Here is a 21837-nt window from a genome sequence, read left to right as displayed (position 1 = left end):
AATAAGCACCCTCAGCAGTCATGCTGAGTGCTCATCAGCTGTCTTTCCAGTCCTGAATGCTATTTTTATTTTCCAAAGAGGTTCCATAACACATCTAACATTGGAGCTCCTGATAACTAGTAACCCCCTTCCCACAAATGTTTGCTCGGATCTTGCTGAAGGAATGGCCACATGTTCACTCACAGGACACACAGGTAGGGTGAGATGCACAGTCTCCACCTGCACCCTGTGCCTCGAGTGATGCAAATGTGTTGCCACCCACCGTGCACCCTTTTGTGAGTGAGGGCAGATCCACATCATCAGGTACACTAGGATGTGCCTCGGCAGCATAGTCCTTGGGCAAAACCAATAGAAAGAAATTTCCACATGGGAAAAATATATTAAAAACAAAGTTTCAAGACTTATCAAGCGGGAAAGTGCCGGTTGACAGGCACAATAAAATAACACACACACAAAATTACGAGCTTTCGCAACCGGCGGTTGCTTCGTCAGGAAAGAGAGAAGGAGAAGGAAAGATGAAAGGATGTGGGTTTTAAAGGAGAGGGTAAGGAGCCATTCCAATCCCGGGAACAGAAAGACTTACCTTAGGGGGAAAGGGGGAAAACAGGATAGGTATATACTCGCGCGCGCGCGCGCACACACACACACACACACACACACACACACACACACACACACACACGTATATATGTGTGTGTGTGTGGGGGGGGGGGGGGGGTGCGCGCGTGCGAGTGTATACCTATCCTTTTTTCCCCCTAAGGTAAGTCTTTCCGCTCCCGGGATTGGAATGGCTCCTTACCCTCTCCCTTAAAACCCACATCCTTTCGTCTTTCCTTCTTCCCTCTTTCCTGACGAAGCAACTGCCGGTTGCAAAAGCTCGTAATTTTGTGTGTGTGTTTGTGTGTTATATCTTTCTCCCTCCACAAATTCCCATTTGAGTTCACGTAGCATTTCTGTAATAATCATGCGTAGTTCAAACCTAGTTTACCAGCATGCCTCTGAATTCCTTTAATCTAACTTGGTGGGTATCCCATCCATTCAAGCAGCACTCCAGAACGAGTCGTACAAATGCTCTGTATATGGTTTCCTTTATACATCAGTTAACTTTCCTAGGATTTTCCCAAGGAACTGATTTTGACCATTTGCCTTTTGAAGAATTCTCTCAATAAGCTAAAGTCAGCCATTCCCCTTCCCAACATCAGACTTTATGTAGACGTTCCACTTCATGTTGCTTTGAAGTGTTGCTCCGTGATATGCGATTGACACAATTATGTCAAGCAGCGCAACCCTAATACTGCATTTGAACATTATAGGATTGTTTCTTATACTCATCCTTGTGAATTTGATTTTATCCACATTTATATCAAGCTGACACTCACCAGTTCTATCGAAGTCATCCTGTATCCCTCTACAGTCATTTTCCATACACTGTAGTGTCATCAGAAAATGGTCATAAATTGCTAATCACCCTATGCGTCAGACTGTTTATGTATATAGGAAACAAGACCAGTTGTATCATACTTCCCTGAGGCACAACATGACGAATCCTTTGAGTGAGGCTGCTGATAATATCTTGGCATCCAAAGAAAATCATTGTCCGGGAAATGCTGGGTTCTACTATTAAAAAAGAGAGACACTTGCTGCAATGTGCCACAGTATCGAGACAGTTCCCAGAAATCCACAGTTGGAAGCTAGCATGGAGATAGACGTCCAGGTAACAAACTCCCACTATGAACTGCTTGTAGTTATTACACAGTGAAAGTTGTGCTGTATTACATATATTACAAACTGTTTGCTGTTATGGATACTCATTGTTAGACTCAATGTTTTATGAAGTTGTGGCATTTGGATGTACAGTATCTACTCGTATTCTGTGGTGCAAATGGATTCATATGCTCACTGACAACTACTATGCAGTCTTGAGGCTCATTTAAACTGAAGCTGCCACAATGCTCTAAGAAAAGACAAACTACTGTGCAGAAATGGACATGGAGAATTGTGTGTGCTATGAAATGTTTAATTACTACCATTTAGAATGGAAAGTAACTTTCCAAAACCAGACTGCAAATAAGACTCAAGAAAAAATTGTAGCTGTTTGGTGAATTGTCTTTGCCAAAAAGATTCCTTAGTTCTATGTGCACTATTTTTCATTTTGTGATGCAGGGTCAGTTGTGTGTGATGGTAACAATGTTTTAGAGACTTTTCTAGGTACAGAAATGATTTTGTTGTGTACTGTGATATAGAAATTGGTAATCCTCTCCTGCTGTGGACAGAATTTAAGCTGAATTTTCAGTGTGTTTAGTAAGGTACGCTTCGAAGGGCACACTGAGTCCTACATTGGGCTACAGTCACGTTGGGTTGCCTGGTCCAGATTGGTCTCCCAATGATCATTTACACACACTCAAGCTGGCCTCTATCAGAAACTGGGTATTTTGTGTTCACTACCCATCTGTTTTTTAGGTACACATTGAAATACTTGAGGTGCACAATATAGTGCTTTTTTTCTTTCTGATTTTTTTTTTCAGCTAATTGTTTTCCTTGTTTCAGAGAGGTTGTGGACACGATATACAACATTAGCATACGAGACCGTAACTTTGGAAGAGTTGGCGGAGCTGTTCTGGCCAGGCTGACTGGGACAGAACTGGAAGGCTTCAGAAAGGCTGTGCTGAACAGGTTGCAGTCTGACTATGAAGGTATGGATGTTACTTCATTTTGGAACTCATTGTGTGGTTGCATGTGTGTTCCATTTAGTTACATTCACTCCCATTAATTCACAAGTCTGATTCTGAATGACAGAGAAAAATTGTGATTAAGATGCTAATTTTTACCCAGGAAAAGTTTACAAAATTTTTATGTATCATAATCTGTAAATAAAAACAATATGAAAAGGATGTATTGCTGCTCACCATATAGAATAGGTGTCTATTGGCAGACTGTACATCGAAAAGAGACTGCTAAATATTGTTAACTACTGAACAAAACACACACACACACACACACACACACACACACACACACACACACACACACACGACCACTGTCATCCCTGGACACTAAAGCATGACTGTGTCTTAGATGAACAGTGATCTATGCTGGGGTGGGCAGTTGGGGTACAGATGAGGTATATGATGGGGAAGGGGGTATGCTGCCTCTCAGAGTGAACACGGACATGGTGGCAACAAGATTGGGGGGGGTGCCTAGATGCTGCATTAGGAACCTGTGCTCCAGGTGGGATGGGGAGAGGTTGGGGAAGGGGGAGAACAGAAAAGGATTAGGCAGGTGCACTGGTAGGATAGAAGGCTGTAGGGAATAGGGCTGTGGCCAAAAGGCAGCTGGATCACCCAGTTGCCAAACATGCCAACCAACACTGTGTGCTTAACTAGGACAACTGCTTCAAAGCCTGTGCCTTCTGGATTCTTCCTGGCATATCAGCTTTTTTGAAAAATGCAAGTGAGAACTCTCCCTGGAACGTATTGTTTGTTCTTGTACCTGCCCTGGCTCAACCTTCACTAGTTCCTGTCCACCATCTGCCTATCCTCTTTCCTGCTCCCACTCCATTCATACACCTGCGTGCCTTGTATCCCATGCATGACACGTTTCCAGTTATCTAATCTCTTCCCCCTCCTCTCAGCATAGCTTGCTGATGCTGCACCTAGCAGCCATATCCTGTCCCACCACATTCCTGTGTACTCACACAGGCAAAACTAGCATCTTCCCCTAAGTATACTGTGCTACCTTTTATGCAAAACACCTTTTCTGTGCCCCACTATCCACCCCAGAAAATATTGTCACTCACATCAGATACAGTCGCTGACCTGTACAGTGTCCTGAATATCTTGCAGGTGTCAGTTGTGATCAGTACAGTGTTCTGTGTAGTTGCAAGTGAATTATGTTGGAGCTAAGTGAATTCGAACAAAGGTAAATTGTTGGCGCTCGTGTGGTGTAACCGAGGAAGCCTAATTATTTGGTGTTTCCTGAGGCACTGTGTCGTACATGTAGAACACGTGCAGGTGAACTGGAAGATCATCATCCACTAAATCACAACAAGGAAGAAAGTGTCTGTTGACTGATCGGGACAGATGCTCATTGAAGAGGATTATTATGAAAAATAAGAGGACAACAGCTGCAAAAGTGGCTACAGATTTGAGTGTCACACTCATGAACAGATTTGAGTGTCCTGCTCACGAACCCTTGTCACCACCAAAAAACACGAAGGGAGCTCCGTAAGCAGGAAATTGCAGTTAGAGCCGGAATTCCAAAACCACTCATCATTGATGAAAATACTAACAGGAAAAAATGGTGCTGAAGCCATAGAACTGTACTAAGGAGCAATGGATGAATGTCGTTTGGTGGCAAGAGTCTTATTTCACATTGTTTCCAGCTTCTGCACAAGTATATGTTCTAGGAGTAAATACATGGCCGGGATTTGGTGACAGTTTGGGCAGCCATACCACAACATTCCATGGGCTCAGTGGCTACTCTCCAAGATTCCATTACTACTGAAGATTATGTTACAACAGGGCCGGTGTTACCAGAGCTTGCATGGCCCAGGAGTGGTTTTGTGAGCAAAGGGTGAATTGTCGCGTTACCCCGGACCACCATAGTCACCAGATCTCAGTATTACTGATCCTTTGATGTTGACCTTGGAGAGAAGGATGGGTGTACGTTATCCACCTCCACCATCATTACGTGAAATTGCCACAGTTTACACGAAGAATGGTATAAGATTTCCTTTAAAATGACGCAGGACCTATATTTATCTGTTCTGAGATGACTGGAAGCTGTTTTGAATGCCTGTGATTTTCCAAGGCATAGTAACATGTTGAGCTTTTGGCGATTCCATATTGTTGAGTGGTACTTAAGATAGGTAAATAAATTAGTGAAATCAATGCGAAGTGAAGTAGAAATTAGAAAATAAATGAAAAACTTAGTTCAGTTTTGAAGAATTACACACAGGCAAACAGCGGGCAGAGCAGAAGAGGCAATGACCACTTGCAAGTCAGCACGTTCAGGAGGAGCCATCGCCCTCCCCACAAAGCGGAAGCTGTCGATTCAGCCATCAGGGCATTGCCCGACCGGCTCACGTGTTTCTCAATTGTTACATATGTTCACAGACCCTTGCCTACATTCCAAGAGCCAATGACCGACATTAAGAAGATTCTTCGAGAAGCTTTTCAACATGAAAGAAGAGGCAATGACTGTGAACTGAAGTAAATAAATACGCGAGACGCAGTCGGCCCGACAGAGTAGATTTCAGTTCAGTTTTGGTGCTGAAGACTGTCATGCAGGAACAGACTACATCGTACACAGAAGCACCAAGTCCGCCGCTGTAGTGGAATAGCAAGCAGCAGCCTCGCTGCCAGAAGACAGAAGCTAGTAGGTATTTAAAGACTGATTTTTGTGTACCCGGGTGACTCATGAGGACGGGAAGGAGATGACCTCACATCAGCAGTCACCTGTGAGCTGGTGATGAAGATCTGTCAGCCGAAGACTGACAAGCTGGAGTCCGTTGTTCGAGTCCGGGACACTGACCTTCCCCCGCCGCGCCGCTCTGCTGGCCGATGCACGACACTGACACATGTGGCCGCATAGAGAAGAGAAACATTGGGACACTGCATCCAAGGTATCACCATCCGATTCACAACTTCATTCTCAATAATTAAATAGACCACCTTGCGCTGCACGTCTCCAGTCAACTGGGCGAGATGGTGACACGAGATACACACCGCCAAGCGTAATCAGACGCCGCCGCTGCTGCAGCAGAAGGCTTCGCAAACGACACAGCTGCTGCTCTCCCAGCCAGAACAATCCAGTAAGGAAACCGTTGTATGAAACTTTCAATAAAAGTTATCTTATATAAGAATGATGTTTCATTCTACCTCATACCCGAGCCAAGGAAGAACTCACCCTGCCCACATGTTAAGAGAGAAAAAGTAATTTATTTAGTGTTTTTCACCCTGACATAATGCTTTAGAATCAAATGCCCTCTGTAGTAATGCCCATCCTGACAATTGACTAGCATCAAAAGAGAAAACCCAGTTGTCAACCTTTTTTTTCCCTACATCTGGTAAAGGACTTAGTCCAATAACTAATAATATCTAGTAGTCTTCCCCCCCCCACCCCACGAGGTGGCTATCTGCTAATCAGCACTTTCTTTCTGTGGTCTGTATCAAATTTTCCATTGATTGGGGGTTTGTCAAATTTCCATTGTTTGGTGGTTTTTAATTATTAGTATATACTAATTGTGATCGCCAATCTAAAGACTGGTTTGATGCAGCTCTCCATGCTGCTCCATTCTATGCAAGCCTCTCCATCTCCCAACAACAACAGCAGCCCACATCCATTTTGAAGAAAAAGCAGAATACTAACTCTTAACTTTGCAAGAGAGCATTGCTCTTTGTGATGAACACCACAATTAGGCCATTTCCCATGCGTTTTTCATAGAACATGCTGTCAAGTCAGCTTCGCATATTTAAATGAAACCAATTTGTTCAGTGTAAATCCACCAGCAAGTGATACAAAAGTGTTTTCAAAGCATGAGTAAAAGTAAACATGGTCCTGAATTTTTGATTATCACAGGGAATGAGCTTTTTGTGGCACCTACATTGTTTCCATATATTTTTCACACTGCTGGAAGGTCATTATTGGTCTTAGATAATGCGCCAGTTTTAAGTGTACTGGAAATGTCTAATATCTTGAGCGATATTACTAAAATGTAAATTTTGATTTTACGTAAAACAATAGTGATTTCAAATTGGTGTTGTAATGAATAACCCACAAAATGATGACTGAAGCAGCATTACCTTTATTTAACTCCTGTATTTGGACGGGGAGTTCAAAATTGTCAGCATGATAATTAATAGCGTTTAATAGTGTATTATGATATACAGTGTGTCACAGATACTGGTAAATCTCTGCAATTCTGTGTGAGGCTCAATGCACCATGAGCTCTAGCATGCTCCATTAAAATGGTACTTGTGTAGCTGTGGTTGAAGGTCAGTTGGTACAAAACAATTTTTGTATAATATATGTTGTTTATGTTAGATAAATGGAAAAACAGACAATTTGTCAATAAGATATTTTCTTGATAACAGTTAAATGTGTAATGTTATGTACTAATTCTGCTAGATGTTGACGAAAAACGACGTCCTTGCATATACCAATTCCCAGAGGTGTGCGAAATCATTGAAAAGAATATATGGACACACAGACTCATTGCCATGAACAGCGGCAAAGATATCAAAATTTTGGGTGGAATTCGGATTGTAAGACAAAAGTAAGCTTAGTAGAGGAGGCTGTTGTATGAACAAGCTACATGATTATAACAAGATAGGCTTTAACAGTAATAGGTATGGGAAAGATATTGGCGAGAGGAAAAACCGTAAAAATCATAATATTGTGCAGAGCCTGACTATTGGTGTCATTACTGAGCAGCCAGTGAGAAAAATGACACTGCAGTTCAGTGGCTACTGATCTGGACAGGGGCCGGAGCAGCTATGCCGGTACAGTACTAAATACGGGCCAAAAGAGAAAGACCTCTGTGAGTGTGGAGCTGTTCTTCTAAGCAAGTGGCAAAGCTTGCATGGAGGGAAAGTTACCACTGTCATTTCCCAATGAGCTAGAGACTTGAAACTTTGAACATAGCTCAGAACAGCTCAATATTAACCCACATCTTTATCTGATGCATGGCAGAGGGTAATTTGTGCACTAATGCCATGTTGGTCTGCAAGAACAACCATTGGAGTTAAGCCACTGTATTCTTGAATCATTATAATTTTTACTTTCTTGGTCTTTTTGGGAGATATAAATAGGAGGAAGCTAGTGTTGGTTGACTCATGAAGAAAAATAGAAATAAACCTGTAATTTGCGTAATGTCTCTATTGTAATCTCATAAAAATGTTTGAAATCAATTGAAAAATTTTACACATGCTGTACTAAAAAGCAGAAAATAATTATTCAAAGAAAATCAATTTTAATATACTACATTTATAAATCAGACTAGAAAGAATAAAATAATTTCTCCTTCCCCAGACAGATTCGTAATCTTGTACAGATAGTCCTGAATATTTTTGATTGTGAAATTTTAATAACTATGAAAATACTTGTCAGGCTTAAAACGGTGTATTGTGTGTGCCCCATGTTTTTTTTTATTTCAAGCATTTTCATTGCTATTAAAGATTAACAATCACAGATTTTCTGAGCTATTTGTATGGGGCTAGGAGAAATTGTTTTATACTTTTTAATCAGATTAAAAAATATAAGGGGTGGTCAAAAAGTTTCTGCTGGAGGGTGTTGCTGCAACATAGCATGATTGTGATGCAGGTGTATAAGAGTAGACGTGTAGGCAAGGGATTACTGTGGCATTTGTGTTTTCCGATGTGTGTGTGGTAAATGTTGAAATATAAACTGTGGCTAGGTTATTACCAAAAGCGTCCAAACACGACCAGTATGCTGTTGTTATTTTGTTGGCTGCCAATGGACAAACACTGGTAAGCATCTATTGGAGAAAGAAGAATGTGTGTAGGATAACATGTGTCTCAAAAACGACTTTTGTGGAATGGCGAGCCAAGTTCTGTGCTGGTCGTGATTTGACTGAATATGTTGATCAAGCTAGGAGGCTAGCTTAGCATGATTCATTGTGGATCAACTCAAATGTGACACTCAACCACCCACCCTATAGTCCTGAGCTTTCGCCATGTATTTATCACACCTTCAGTCTCCTAAAAATGGCCTCAGAAGCTTAACCAATTTCTGTCAGATGAGGATGTGCAGCATGCAATTAAGAATTTCTTCACGCAGCAGGACACAGTGTGTAAAACAGATATCTTCAACCAGGTGCATCGATGGGTCAGTGTTTGAGGTGATTTTTCCTGATCAGCATACCAGTCCTAGACTGACTTCCAAACAGAAATTTTTTGGATCGCTCCTTATGAAAACTGATTTTCATTTAAATAATTATTGTCTCTCGAGTTGGAAATTTGTTATACTATTTCACAATGCACACTGTTCTCATTGTGTGTGGCTGATTAGTGCTGGGGCCTTGTGATAGCAAGTCAGTTAAGGCAGGAAATCCAGTAACGTAAATGACAATCTGAATGGATCAGTGTTACTACTTTCAGAGCTGGGTTAATGGTCTGTCTGTTTCACTTGCTTCTGTTTCTTTTAATGTTTGCACATGGTTCGCTTTAGTGTTCTTTAAATTTTTAGAAAAAAAAAAATTAGAACGCACTCAGTAAAGCTGTCATCAAACTAATTATCACTGGAACAGCACAATTCTTTGCCAGGCAAAATCCTAATGAAGGTGGTATGTTATAACATTCTTCAGTTTTTTGAACTGGTTTACCCGGCCAGTTGTGGAGTACCTACAGTTTAACTTGGAGTAGCGCTGTGCAGCACACTATTTATCACAGTAATGAACATTGCCAGTCATGAGAGAAGTCATAAGTAATGGATAAAAATCGTAGGAGTGACTGGGCATCAAACTCTGGACCTTCGGATCTGTAATCTGGCACTGCAGAACTGAGCCACCATACCACACATACTCTTTGAAGTTTCCACTTGATGAAAATAAGCATTTAAGTTATGTGACAGCATATTATTTTTGACTTGTCATGTATGGGGACATAGCAACTATATGTATCACCTCAGTGACCAATACAGTCTAATATTCTGTTTTAAGCTGATAAAGAGTTCTTTGTGTGTATTGTTTACTCTAAGGGCATCTTATTTACACTGTTAAACTGCTGCTGGGTGTGTATCAAAAGATGATCCCTTGGTCTGCCAGTTCCATACTGTGTCTTGGGCCATTCCCATCCAAGTGGTCTGATTTTGGACAAAGGCCATCTTGTACAACTTGCACTCTCTTAAGCAAAGTATGGATAATTTGAAGCAAAGTCAGCTGAAAAAATGCTTGAAAAAAATGTGAAGTTCTGTTTCTTGTAACTCCGAAAGAAACTGAGGGATAAACCTGAACATTGCACATAATAAGTTGCCAATTCAATGACCAAGAATATAAAATTTTATTCTGCTACTATTCTCCAATAGTTAACAGATTGAGGACAAAACTGATGATTTTTAGAAAAATGTCAAAAATGGAATTTTGGCTCACTTTTACAGAAAAATCTTCTCCAAATACTTTTAAATCATTTTCATTAGACAGACTGTCCTAATACATCTGAAAACTAGATTTGGTTCTGCAATGTGAACCTATAAAGCCTTCCAGAATGATATTTCCACTTTGCAGTGGAGTGTCCACTGATACGAAACTTCCTGGCAGATTAAAACTGTGTGCCGGACTGAGACTCGAACTCGTGACCCTTGCATTTTGAGAGTATGCCCTGAGTTTGAGTCTCAGTCCGGCACACAGTTTTAATCTGCCAGAAAGCTTCATATAAAGCCTTGAAAAACACATGGTGGAGTTGCATTGAACGTGAACCCATATTCTGATGGTACTGAAATTGAATCCGACATTTTATCATATGCCCCACTATTGTTCAGTACTCTGTGTGGAAGATAATATCAATAGTCCTGATAAATAGAAAATGAGCTTGAGTCAGGAAAACCCACAAATAAGTCTCTCTTTTCTTTTTTGTAGACATCTCTACAGCATCTAGATCTTCAAATTATTTTTATAAAGAATGAAATGTAATAAGGGATCCAATGAAAAGAACAGTTTTCTATTTTTTTAATGGCTCTAATAATCTGACACAAACAAATTTGAAAAGTGGATGTTTTTGGGTTCTGTCTTATGAAAATTTCATCTCAAACATTCAGTGACATCATCTGATGGGCAGTATAGTTTTCCACATGACATTATACAGGAAATTAATGAAAAATTCGAGTAACTTTAAGTAAACATAAGTTTAGAAGAGAGACCTCTTCTAGTGTTGGTCTGGCACTTACAGAAATTTGTCATCAGGCTTTGTATCCTGTATAAAGAAACCTTTATTAGGCTTGGGAACGTGTAGAAAAGAAACGTACCTATGGCTGCTGTTGCGCAGCTATCGGATATGGCCCCTATGGCAAAGGGGATGCCCGTTTTCTCACTTTAAAAGGAATCAGTAATGGTCCCCCCCCCCCTCTCCCCCTCTCCCCACCCCTGTCCCCCTCCCCATCCCTATCCCCCTCCCACCTTCTCTCCCCATCCCCCTCCCCCTCCCCCTCCCCCTCCCCCTCCATTCTCTCCCACCACCTCTCCCCTTCCCCGTCTCCAATCTTCCCCCTTTCCCCCCTCCCCATCCCCATCCCCATCCCCATCCCCATCAGTCTTATATACTATATAGTTAAGGCTCACCGGCCACTTGACCATCTTCTTCTTCTGTGTGAATGCACAAACAGTGCCTGAACTCTTAAAGGAATAGGCAACGCGCCACGAGTAATGAGTATATCACACAATTGTAGAACATTAAAAAAACATGTCAGATTTAAATTGAGTACCAGGAGAATTTTATTAAAAAACACTGACTTTTAAAAAATTTTCAGTGTATACAATCTATTTTCATATATTATCAGTTTAAACCATATGTGATATTTCAAAAGCATTTGACTGTTCAATACACATACTACCTGATGGTGAATCAGTGTACACAAAAATTCATAACAATTTTATATCAATTGAGCTGTCACATGAAGCAGGGATTTGAAGAAGTTGATTCATGCTGCCAAGTGAGAGATGGGAAGGGAATACAATTATCAGTATTGAGCAGTTATTCACCCCACCGATGTACTCACCTGTTTTCATTTTCTCCTTGTTGCAGCCCTGCGAAATGTTTATAATAGTTTTTCTTGCTTTACCCTTTGTTAATGAAGTTACAAGACTCAGATGTAGATTCTTCATTCATCATTTTTCTGCGTACACATCAACACAAATCAACTGCAAACAAGTGACCGTTCACAGTCTACTGGCTACTTAACTGCAAAGCCACACTATGTTGGATTGCAGTCAGTAGTTCCAAGCAGTGCAAAGTACATGGTCTAAGGAACCGAGAAAACCACTTTCTTTCAAATGCTTTTGCATATTTGCCAGTTCTTTCATTTTTAAGCAGTTGAATAATGGTAGAAAACCTACTAATGGCGCATATTGGACTCGCATTCGGGAGGACGACGGTTCAATTCCGCTGCCGGCCATCCTGATTTAGGTTTTCCATGATTTCCCTAAATCGCTCCAGGCAAATGCCGGGATGGTTCCTTTCAAAGGGCACGGCCGATTTCCTTCCCCGTCCTTCCCTAATCCGATGAGACCGATCACCTCGCTGTCTGGGCTCCTTCCCCGAAACAACCAACCAACCCACTAATGACATAAACAAATAAAATCTGCAACTGTGGAAACCATCAAATAGAAGATCGCACTCTTGGAAATCACAGTTGGTGACACTGTGTGTCCAACGACATATGGATAAAGAATAAAGAATGAACAGAACAAAATTGAAGTATGGCTTTAAACAAATTCATGTCGGCAATTTATTTATATTAGTTTTTTCACCTTGAGGATGTCTCAATGTCGACATCATGTACAAGCACAACACAGTATCAAAAGCCTTATGAGCTTCTGTTTACATGGGTTGCTCCTGATTCCAAAAACAGTACAAATGCTATTTTTACATGGTGCAAGAAAGTAATCAGCATTTCCAGCAAGGGAAAAGTGTTTTGTAAAGTCAAACCGAGAGCATGAAGCATCAGAGTTTGAGTGCATATTTGCAGAAGTCACTGCAATGTTCCAAATCTTCAATAACAGTTTTCAACACAATCAGTCATACATCACTCCGAGGTATTTTTATTAATACTTTGAAGGAGGGAGTTGTGAATTTTGTCGCAATTTTGACAAAATGTATAAACAGATTTTAACCTAAAAGTACAATTCATTAATTGGTAAATGTGTATTATTTACTAGCTAATACAGATTATTTTTGGTTTTTTTAATAAGAGTTCCAGTATCAAATAACGCAATAAGGCAGTGTATTCCGAGCCACAGATCATTCTGTAGAACACCATACAGTGCAATCCTGTTTACTATCAGATGATGATACATGACCGGAAATTTTATAGGTTTTGGGCATTGTCAAGAGTTATTTGTCAGTTTGGATCCCAGCAGATTTTGTAGCATTATTCCCTTTGTTATTTATGCATAGTCAAAGTGCAAAGAAAATGCAACTGCAAAAATCAGAAGTTTTTTTACAACACTGTATGCGGGTTGGCACAGTACATGACCTCATTGACAAATCTGAAATGATTGTTCTAAAGTTTGATGAGAGTGTGAATACGGTATCTCAGAAGATCCAGATGGATTTGTGTGTATGATTTTGGGACCAGACAAATCATTTATAACAATATGTTTCTTTGCTTCCATTTTTTCTGAAACATATAATGGCAAATGATTTACTCGTAAGTGTAAAAAAACTGATTTGGAAAACTTAAAAAAATGTTATGCAGTTACCAGTGGATGGGCCAAACATTAATTTAGAACTTTTAAGTACATTTGTCAGATACTGCATGAATTAGGCAATCCAATCCTTGTTGTTATAAAGTCAAGTGGTAGATCCTGAATTAGCACCCTTGGGAATAAGGAATATAAGAAGTTTGTTTTCTTCAATAACACACTCAATTAACAGACATGGGAATCATTATACATGAGTGTAGAGCAGTCCCTCAAATATCAGAATAGGTGTGATGGGAAAACTGCATAACTATGTAAAAAATTCATGGGCAAGGGTTAGTTGTGTGAAGCTGCTGCTGTATACAGCATCACTGGTTTGTGCATAATTACAACTTTTAACAGCCCTGATAACACTACCATTCACATACGACAGATGACAGCTTTCTGGTACAACAGTGGCCCCCATGACAGAAGCGAAGTGCCATCAAGAAAAACCGCCGGACAGTTATTGTCACTGTGGTTGTGGGTGTGGTGCCAGTACTGGAAAATGATCCTGTCTGCTTGGTGCTTCAGCTGGAAGTGCCTCTTTGAAGTTGTACGTGGGCTCGGTGCAATCAAGAGAGAAGGTTGTGGTTTTGCCATTTGCCATAGTGTCTAGTGTCCATGTAACTCTCCTTAAAATGCCAGTTGGATCAGTATAAGGAGGCTGTAATGGTGGTTTCATGCTGTCCATACAAAATCATTATGTGCAACCAATCGTCCAAATCATTTAGCACGTAATTTGGTGGTATGCCTTATCTGGAGACTTGCGAGGTATGCAAGCTATATGGTGCCACAAATGTCGTATAAAGTCTAGATGATCATGAGGTGATGATTGCAGAGATTTGGCATAAATAAATTCTCCCAGGAGACCAAATGCTTTGTCATTAACCGGTTTTTCTGCTGAGGAATCCATGTCTGGCTTGTAAGTATTCTGCAGACCAAGGAGAACTATTGGAAGAGCATTCGTCCAGGTGGTATCATGACACACAAGTGAGGCTTTGAGGGAATGGTGCCATCGCTCAATCATGCCGTTGCTTGCCAGATGATAGCTGGTGGCTTTATGGTGTACATATCCACAGAACCTTGCAAGAACTCCCCACTTGTTCTAAACCTCCAGAAATGTCTCAGTTTAGCCGGTGAGTCTGTAGATAGTGTACAAGGGGTGTACAGTATAACCGGCCATGTTTTACCCACCTGAGTTCTGTGATAATTAAGCCAGTCTGTCCTTCAGCTGACTTCGTGAGCCACAGTTTAGGAATTCTTCCTATCTGTTATGTGGAGTTTTTATATCCCTTTGCAGAGTGTAGCAGTGCCGTTGGACTCTGAAACGTACAACTGTCTACGTTCTACATAATGAAGCAGGAAGAAGTTTTTGTGCAAATAATTTTTACACAAGATGCCATTATAGTGCATTTACTTAAGAGACGATGTAAAATGAACTTGTCCACACTGATTGTAAGCTAGCTGTTAATGGTACCACTTATTGTGAAAACAATTATTGTTGCAAAAGAGATTTTTATACACTTATTGAAATATTGTTAGTCTGATATTTGCGCGTGTTGGAGATAGCTGCATACAGTGTGTTCAAAAATTTCTCTTACAGACTTATAGGATTCTAGGACTTATAGATGGAAGTGAGTACATAATATTTTGAATATGAACCCACATCCAGAAACATACTCTTTCTGTGCTATAGCCCTTTGAAAACATGTTTGCTAGGTAGGTATGCAGCAGTGTAGTCACAGTGGGGAATGGTTACGTCAGATCGACTGATGTCATTTGACATCTGTTCTTCCTGTCTGACTAGTCTGAGCCCCATTCACATGTCTGTGAGTGTTAGAGCAAAGGACTGTGTACATGTTTCCAGAATACACTGACAAGAAACTCACATTAATGGAAGAGCTACTCGTCACTTTAATCGAGATTGTTCTCTGTGATGTCTGACTCCCATTGCATACCCTTTCACCAGAATCCTACAACAGCTTTGTGGAAGGATACCTTCACTGTCAACAGGCGGACTATGATGCTCCGAGGAGACACTGCATACCCATAGTGGAGGAGACCGTACTACACCACATTGAAGAGAACTCATCAAAGTGCTTGCAATTAATGAGCAAAATTGTAAAAGGGTCACACTGAATCAATTATTTGTTTCCAAATGGCTGTAGCACAGAAATAGTAAGTTTCCAGACATCTAAGTGTTTGTCTTTTTGTGTTGATTTTGGCCTATGGCCTACGATTTTAGCCTGATTTTTTTAGTGTGTTTCTCGGTGGTTGCCTTTTCCTCTTTTGTCTCTATGATCGGCCAACCACTGTCACACTCTGTGTGATTTTAATTCCTTTGTCTGGTCTCTAAGTCTTTCTTGTCCTGTGTCGTCTGTTGTCTTTTCCATTGTTCGTTTTTCTTCTGTGTGGGTGTTTTTAAGTTTTGGGAAAAGGGACCAATGACCGTAGCAGTCTGGTCCTTTTAATCCCACCAACAAACCAACCAACCAACCAACCAGACATAAGTTCCATTCAAAATCTACTCTCTCCCCTCTACAAGTACTAGAAGTTTGTAAAGGTAATTTCCAAACATCCTGTACATGCAATGCCAAATATTTGTTCACCTGTAGTGCCCGTAAAATGCAGTCAACATTTATTTGTTCTCACTGGGTAAATAAAAACTGTAGCTGTTCCTTTTTTATTTTCAAATAACTGTTTCTAATTTTTATACAAAAATTGGTTTCCAGTCCAGCATCTTAAATAATCCGATAACTTTCTGCAAATTAGATCGCGAGAAGATGTTGGCAGCAGACGGTGGAGCCAAGTTGATGAACTTTGTGTGCCTGCTGGGTGACCTGTACCACAAGGTGGTGCTGAGGAATGGGCTGCCGCTGCGAGTCCTGGCCGCACCGCTGGCGACCTGCCTCGGCATGGTGCTTGGGCGCAGCGCTTCCAAGATTGAGATCTTCACTCAGCAGGTAGAGATTCGCTGCAGGTTACTGATTTTAGCAGAACATTTCTTGACCGTAGTGAAATTGAAACCTTTTGTTAATTGGGTTAATGGAGGGGGGGGGGGGGGGGTCACCTTGATTGTGAAACTTTAATGTGGCTGTGCATTAAAAATATGAGGATCAGCTTCAAGATTTTATATGTGGTACTGGAATTTAAAATTACTATTGTTTTAAAATTTGTCTTTTGCTATTGTTAAAACAATGGAAGCTCAGGAATTGACTAAGTAGTTCAGTGAGTGTTTCAAGAAACAGTGGTGGAAGATGGGGAGAGATTGTGTGGAGGTTTTCATTGGGCATCCCCGCCCCCCAACAATTCTTGTGAAGGTCTAACTTGATAATAGTGCCTCAAATCACTTCATGGCATTTTCCCTCATAAATGTCCATTGATATGCTGAATTTTCTTCTTGTTTTGGCCAAAATTAGTTATTGTTCCAAACAACGGGACATGGCGCGAGATAAAAGTATCCTTAGGCACTTTAAAGACAGCAGCATGTTCGTTTTTGTGTGAACGCTTAGTTGTGAGGTAAGTCTGGTCTAGGTGGATTCTGCTCAATTTAATCACAGCTGTGAAACAAGTTTTTGGCAATTGATGTAAGGAAATACTTAAAAATTCAACCAAGAAAATACAAAATTTTGTGTACAATGTGGTGACAGGAGATAAGGCTTTGACATATGTGGACAAGCCGGAAATTAAGCAGCAGTCCACGGTTTGGGTGTTCTGGGATGAACCAAAAGAGACTAAAGTTGTCAGTTCATGAAGCACTTCTGAGAAAGTTGTTGGCTACACTGGAATTGTCACGACTGTTACTGTAGAAGATTGAAGAACAGTTAATGATGAGTGATGTACAAGAAGCCACTGATGAAATAGTGTGTCGTAGAATGGAAGTGTTACAGAAGCGGTAAGCCCATTTATGCCAATGTTTTCTCCAAGTTTCTTACAGGGCCTATATAAATTCATTGAAGGAAGCCGTGTTGCCTACATTGATGTTTGTTGTTGGAAATAAAGTTCTTTATTCTATGTAACACGATCAATGAATTTCACCACTTGGTTAATATCCAGTGTGACTAAAAATATATCCAAAATTTTTGTTTTCGTGTTGAATGCCTATTTTTAATTATATTTTCTCATTGCACAAAGGTGAAACATTATAAAGGAATACACTAGTAATCGTAACTCTTCTCTGTGCATGTGCATGCGTGCGTTTGTGTGTGTGTGTGTGTGTGTGTGTGTGTGTGTGTGACAAAGTTTTCAGTAAACTTGACACTTATCACAGGAAATGCTGGTGGCAGAGGTATATTGGTACAATTTGGCTGTTATTGATTAATTTAAGCTCGGTGCCAATTTCAGCAAACACATACTTGTTTGCCGTAAGCAATGTAAAATATTATTTTGTAATTTGTACAGACAAGATTTCAGTTTCAACTTCACAGAATAATTTAATGCTTAAATTATCACTACCTCTGTATGTCCCTCTGCTTTCCTCTCCGTCATAGTGTTAATGTCAAATGTGCAGTGTATCTGTGCTGTTCGTGCATCTCGTATGTGCACTTGTCAATAGCTGTTTCAGTTTATTATAAACTCTTTTGAAGTGCATTACCCACGAGCCAACATTTTCATGGCTTCCCACCAACAATGTAAACTTGCACACGAAATTTATTGAGCATAAGTACACTTTTCATGATATGTTGTGCAGTGGAGGTTTTACTCTACTGGTAAGAAGCATTGTCTTTGCTGTACTGTTATTGAATTAAAAGGTTGTTTAAATTCCCTCAGACTTAAAGAAGAGTGTAAAATTTCTAATTCTGGTGAAGGCATGTGCTGACAGGTGTGAATATTACTGAACCATAAATTTAATAAGTCGTGGTTACAAAATATTGGCACAGCTTATTTACAAAAGAATAGTATGAGATGGGTTCAGGGAAGATTAGTCTGGGCTACAGAAAAATGTAGGGTCATGTGACTTGATACTGACACTACAACTTACCTTAGAAGATAGGTTGAGGAAAGGAAAACAGAGGTTTATATCATTTGCAGATGCACAGCATTTGACGATGTTGACTGAACTATACTCTGTGAAATTTTGAAGTTGGCAGGGATAAAATACTGGAAGCAAACAATTAAATGCAGCCTGTACAGAAAGTAAACTGTGGTTATAAGAGTTGAACATGAAAGGAAAGCAGTGGTTAACAAGGGAGTCGGACAGGGGTCGTAGCCTGTTCCCATTGTTATTCAATCCTTACATTAAGTAGTAAATAAAATCAAGGAAAACTCGGGAAGAACAAATAAAAACTTGAGGTTTGCTGATGATATTGTACGAGGGCATGCTAAAAAGTAATGCCTCTCCAATTTCTTTATGTGAAAAGTTGTAAAACTTTTTAAAGAAAATAAATTTTATTAATGTGACACATCTTTAGTCTTCATGTCTACATATTTAGCATAGTCACCCTGGCAACAAATGTATTTCTCCCACTGAGTGACTAGTTTGTTGATGTCTTCTCTCTGGAAGGGATGACTTTGTTGATAGAGCCACAACCTCACCTCTGCTTGCACCACTTCATCACTATGAAAGTGAGGTCCTTGAAAGTGTTCTCTAAGTTTTGGAAACATGTCAAGATCAGTTAGGGGCAACTCAGGACTGTATGGGGGATGATTGACAATAGCGAACCCAAGATATCGGATTGTTTCAGATGTCACACCGCTTGTGTGTGGTCTGGTATTGTTATGCTGAAAGAGAGGGTGCTCCATGGGTGAATGAATTCTTTGAATTCGTGCTTTCAGTTTTCTCCAGTTAGAAACTTGATTACAGCAAACTGTTTCTTATGCACCAAATAATTGAGTTACACACTGCCATGTTACATGCTACAGTTCAGAACGGATAGTATTTTGAAAAGCTATTATAGAATGATTGTCGAGAAAAACAAAACAAGGATAATGGAATGTAGTCAGCGTGTTGCTTTTCATTGGGACCTCACCATTCAAACTGATGAGGAACTCCTGGGAAATCTATAACAAAAGGGCATTCATTTTGTTCGGTGTGTTCAGAAAGGCCACAAGGATAGTTGCATTGATACTGGCATCTTCATTTTGGCATTTGACGGGGACACCACCCCAGAAGTGGTCAGGATTAGGGTTGATTCATGTAACATTTAGCCATATGTCCTGGCACATTTTTCTGCTGTAGACCGGACACCCCATGTGGTGAATTTGGATGCCCTCTCTATGAGGAGAGCTCCTGTGCTCCGCAGCCTGTCTGCGCTAATTGTTGTGACCATCACTCACCACCTACCCAGCTCTCTGTGACCCCTCCACGTGCACCTTCATGTCAACTGTCTTTTTGCTCAGCCATGGACAGACTCATCTTTCGATCAAGGCGTGGTGTTTTTCCTTCCTACTGTTCAGACAGGAATATATCATCCTTTGCTGGCTTCCTATCAGCAGTACCAGGTTGACCCATGGTTTTTTAGTCCGTACACATCATCCCTCCCTCCCCCCTCCCTCCCATTTTTGTAGTTGCCGCTGCCTTCCACATGGTGGTCCATATTTTGATGGACAGCCCCTGCCTTTTAAGCCCTACACAGTAAACATGTCTTCCCACTCTCCTTGTTTGTCACGGTAACCCTCACATGGTTACATCAGTCCTTGGTTTTCTTCACGATAGTGATTCTTTCTCTCAGATTTAAGTACCTGAATTTCCTTCCGGACTTGGATTCCCTCAATTAGCATTTGGAGTGGTTTGGAAGGCCTTTGGCTATGCCTCAATGCTGGCCGTGTTCCCTGCCATCCCCTCTTTTCCTATGTTTCTTCTGGTCTTTTGTACCATTTTGTCTCCCCTTTTCTTGCTGCTTCCTCCTATGGTGGTGTCCCCGTTGTGTTGGGATCATGGTACAATGTGGAAATCAGGGGGCGTCGATGGTGGTGCTGATGCCCCACTGTGAGTATCACCTTTGGAGAGCTCCCTGCACTCGGCCTTCCCCTGCTTAACCCCCTCCCTTTCCCGTTCATTACTCTTCCTGCCTCCCGGTGTTCCATGTGTCTGTTTGCCCATTTTACTTTCCTGTTGATTGGACTGTTCTGTTCGTGTTGCTTTTCCCTCAGTTTCTGTCACTTTACGTCATGGGACCGATGATCTCGCTGTTTGGTCCCTTTCTTCTGCACCCCCTACCCCCTTCATGCAACCAACCAACAACGAACAAATTGCCTGACGAGCGGCTGAGGACGACCATTCCAGGCATACCACTGATCAGAATTGGCACAAAAAGGCCGAGGGGGTGGGAGGTGGCATAAAGCGTGTCAGTGAAACCATCCCATTCCCTGTTGTGTTAACTCCCACAATTTTCACAGCATAAAACAACTGTTTGTAGTGAGATGAGTGACAGGAAGATGTTCTGCACAATCCTTGACCCTGCTGACACGTTAATGTGTTTCAGCCTTTCTCTAAGGACGCTGTGGAGCTGAATCCCAATTGAATCAGATTGCTCCTATTTGGAGCACAGTGTGATCACAATTTTTGCTCTCGTGTACAGGTTGGAACCGTTAGGGGCTGTGCAATGAAATTTGAATGTGACCTGAAGCAGCTAATTGTGCGTCTGCTTTTTCAGTGCTCCTATTTTGTGTCCTATTGTTGCACAATTATGGGGGTATGTGTCACTGACACTTGCGTGAATAAAGTGATGAAGGGTTCCCTAAGACCAGTTTAGGGAAAGCTTAGTCGGCACCTGCCCATCTGTATTGTGAATATTAAAAATGCACCTGTACAGACAGTACTCATAATGGGAGTACCAGGCAACTGCAGGCAGGCTACACTGCTGATCTTTCACTGCCACAATGCTGCTCTTCCTCCTGATAGATAATGGGCCGTTCAGAATCAGTGTGTGTCGTAGGGGTTGCCAGTCTGCGGGCATCTAAGAGGTGGTCAAGGGTTATGTCTGTATAGTTGTATATTTAAAGACCTCAGTAAAGGTGGGCTGGTGCCACTGAGGGTTTCACTGAACTGGGGGTCTTAGAGTAACTCTCTTCCATTTTATACAAGCACGTGTCAATGTCGCATGTACCCTGTGACCTCGTCACAGGACGACAAAAAATAGGAGCGTTGAAAAAGTACGAGCACTGTTAGCTGCTGGTGCTTCCAGCTTGTACACGAGAGCAAACACTGTGGTCATGCTGCTGAGCTCCAAATGAGTGCAGTCGCATTCGATGGGAATGCAGTCCCACAATGTCCTAAGAGGAGGGTTGAAATGTCCTAGGTATCAGTGGTGTCAGAGTTCATGAAGAACATTTTCATGTTGCTAATCATACTGCGAATTGTCGTTTTTGACCACCAGATATGTGGGAATAAGTGTTCCAGAGAAAGGGGTGGTTTCATTGAAGCCCATTAATGCACCACCTACAATCTTTTCATGACAGTTCTGGAATGTTTTCATCAGCCA

At 41.1% G+C, this 21837-nt stretch overlaps 1 protein-coding gene across 2 annotated transcripts in view; it reads left to right on the top strand.

Moving 5' to 3' along the window:
• The window catches only part of LOC126291908 (uncharacterized), a 61367-nt gene that overhangs the window by 27153 nt on the left and 12377 nt on the right, over positions 1 to 21837 (top strand). For both annotated transcript variants that reach the window (XM_049985641.1, XM_049985640.1), the window contains exons 3-4: positions 2548 to 2693; positions 16187 to 16377. In XM_049985641.1, the coding sequence (XP_049841598.1) occupies positions 2548 to 2693; positions 16187 to 16377 (337 nt within the window). The remainder of the gene's footprint in view (positions 1 to 2547; positions 2694 to 16186; positions 16378 to 21837) is intronic.

The sequence above is a fragment of the Schistocerca gregaria genome, chromosome 9 (genome assembly GCF_023897955.1).
Source record: "Schistocerca gregaria isolate iqSchGreg1 chromosome 9, iqSchGreg1.2, whole genome shotgun sequence".
Lineage (NCBI taxonomy): Eukaryota > Metazoa > Arthropoda > Insecta > Orthoptera > Acrididae > Schistocerca > Schistocerca gregaria.
The sequence above is the reverse complement of the archived record's forward strand: the minus strand, read 5'-3'. Positions and strand labels throughout refer to the sequence as shown.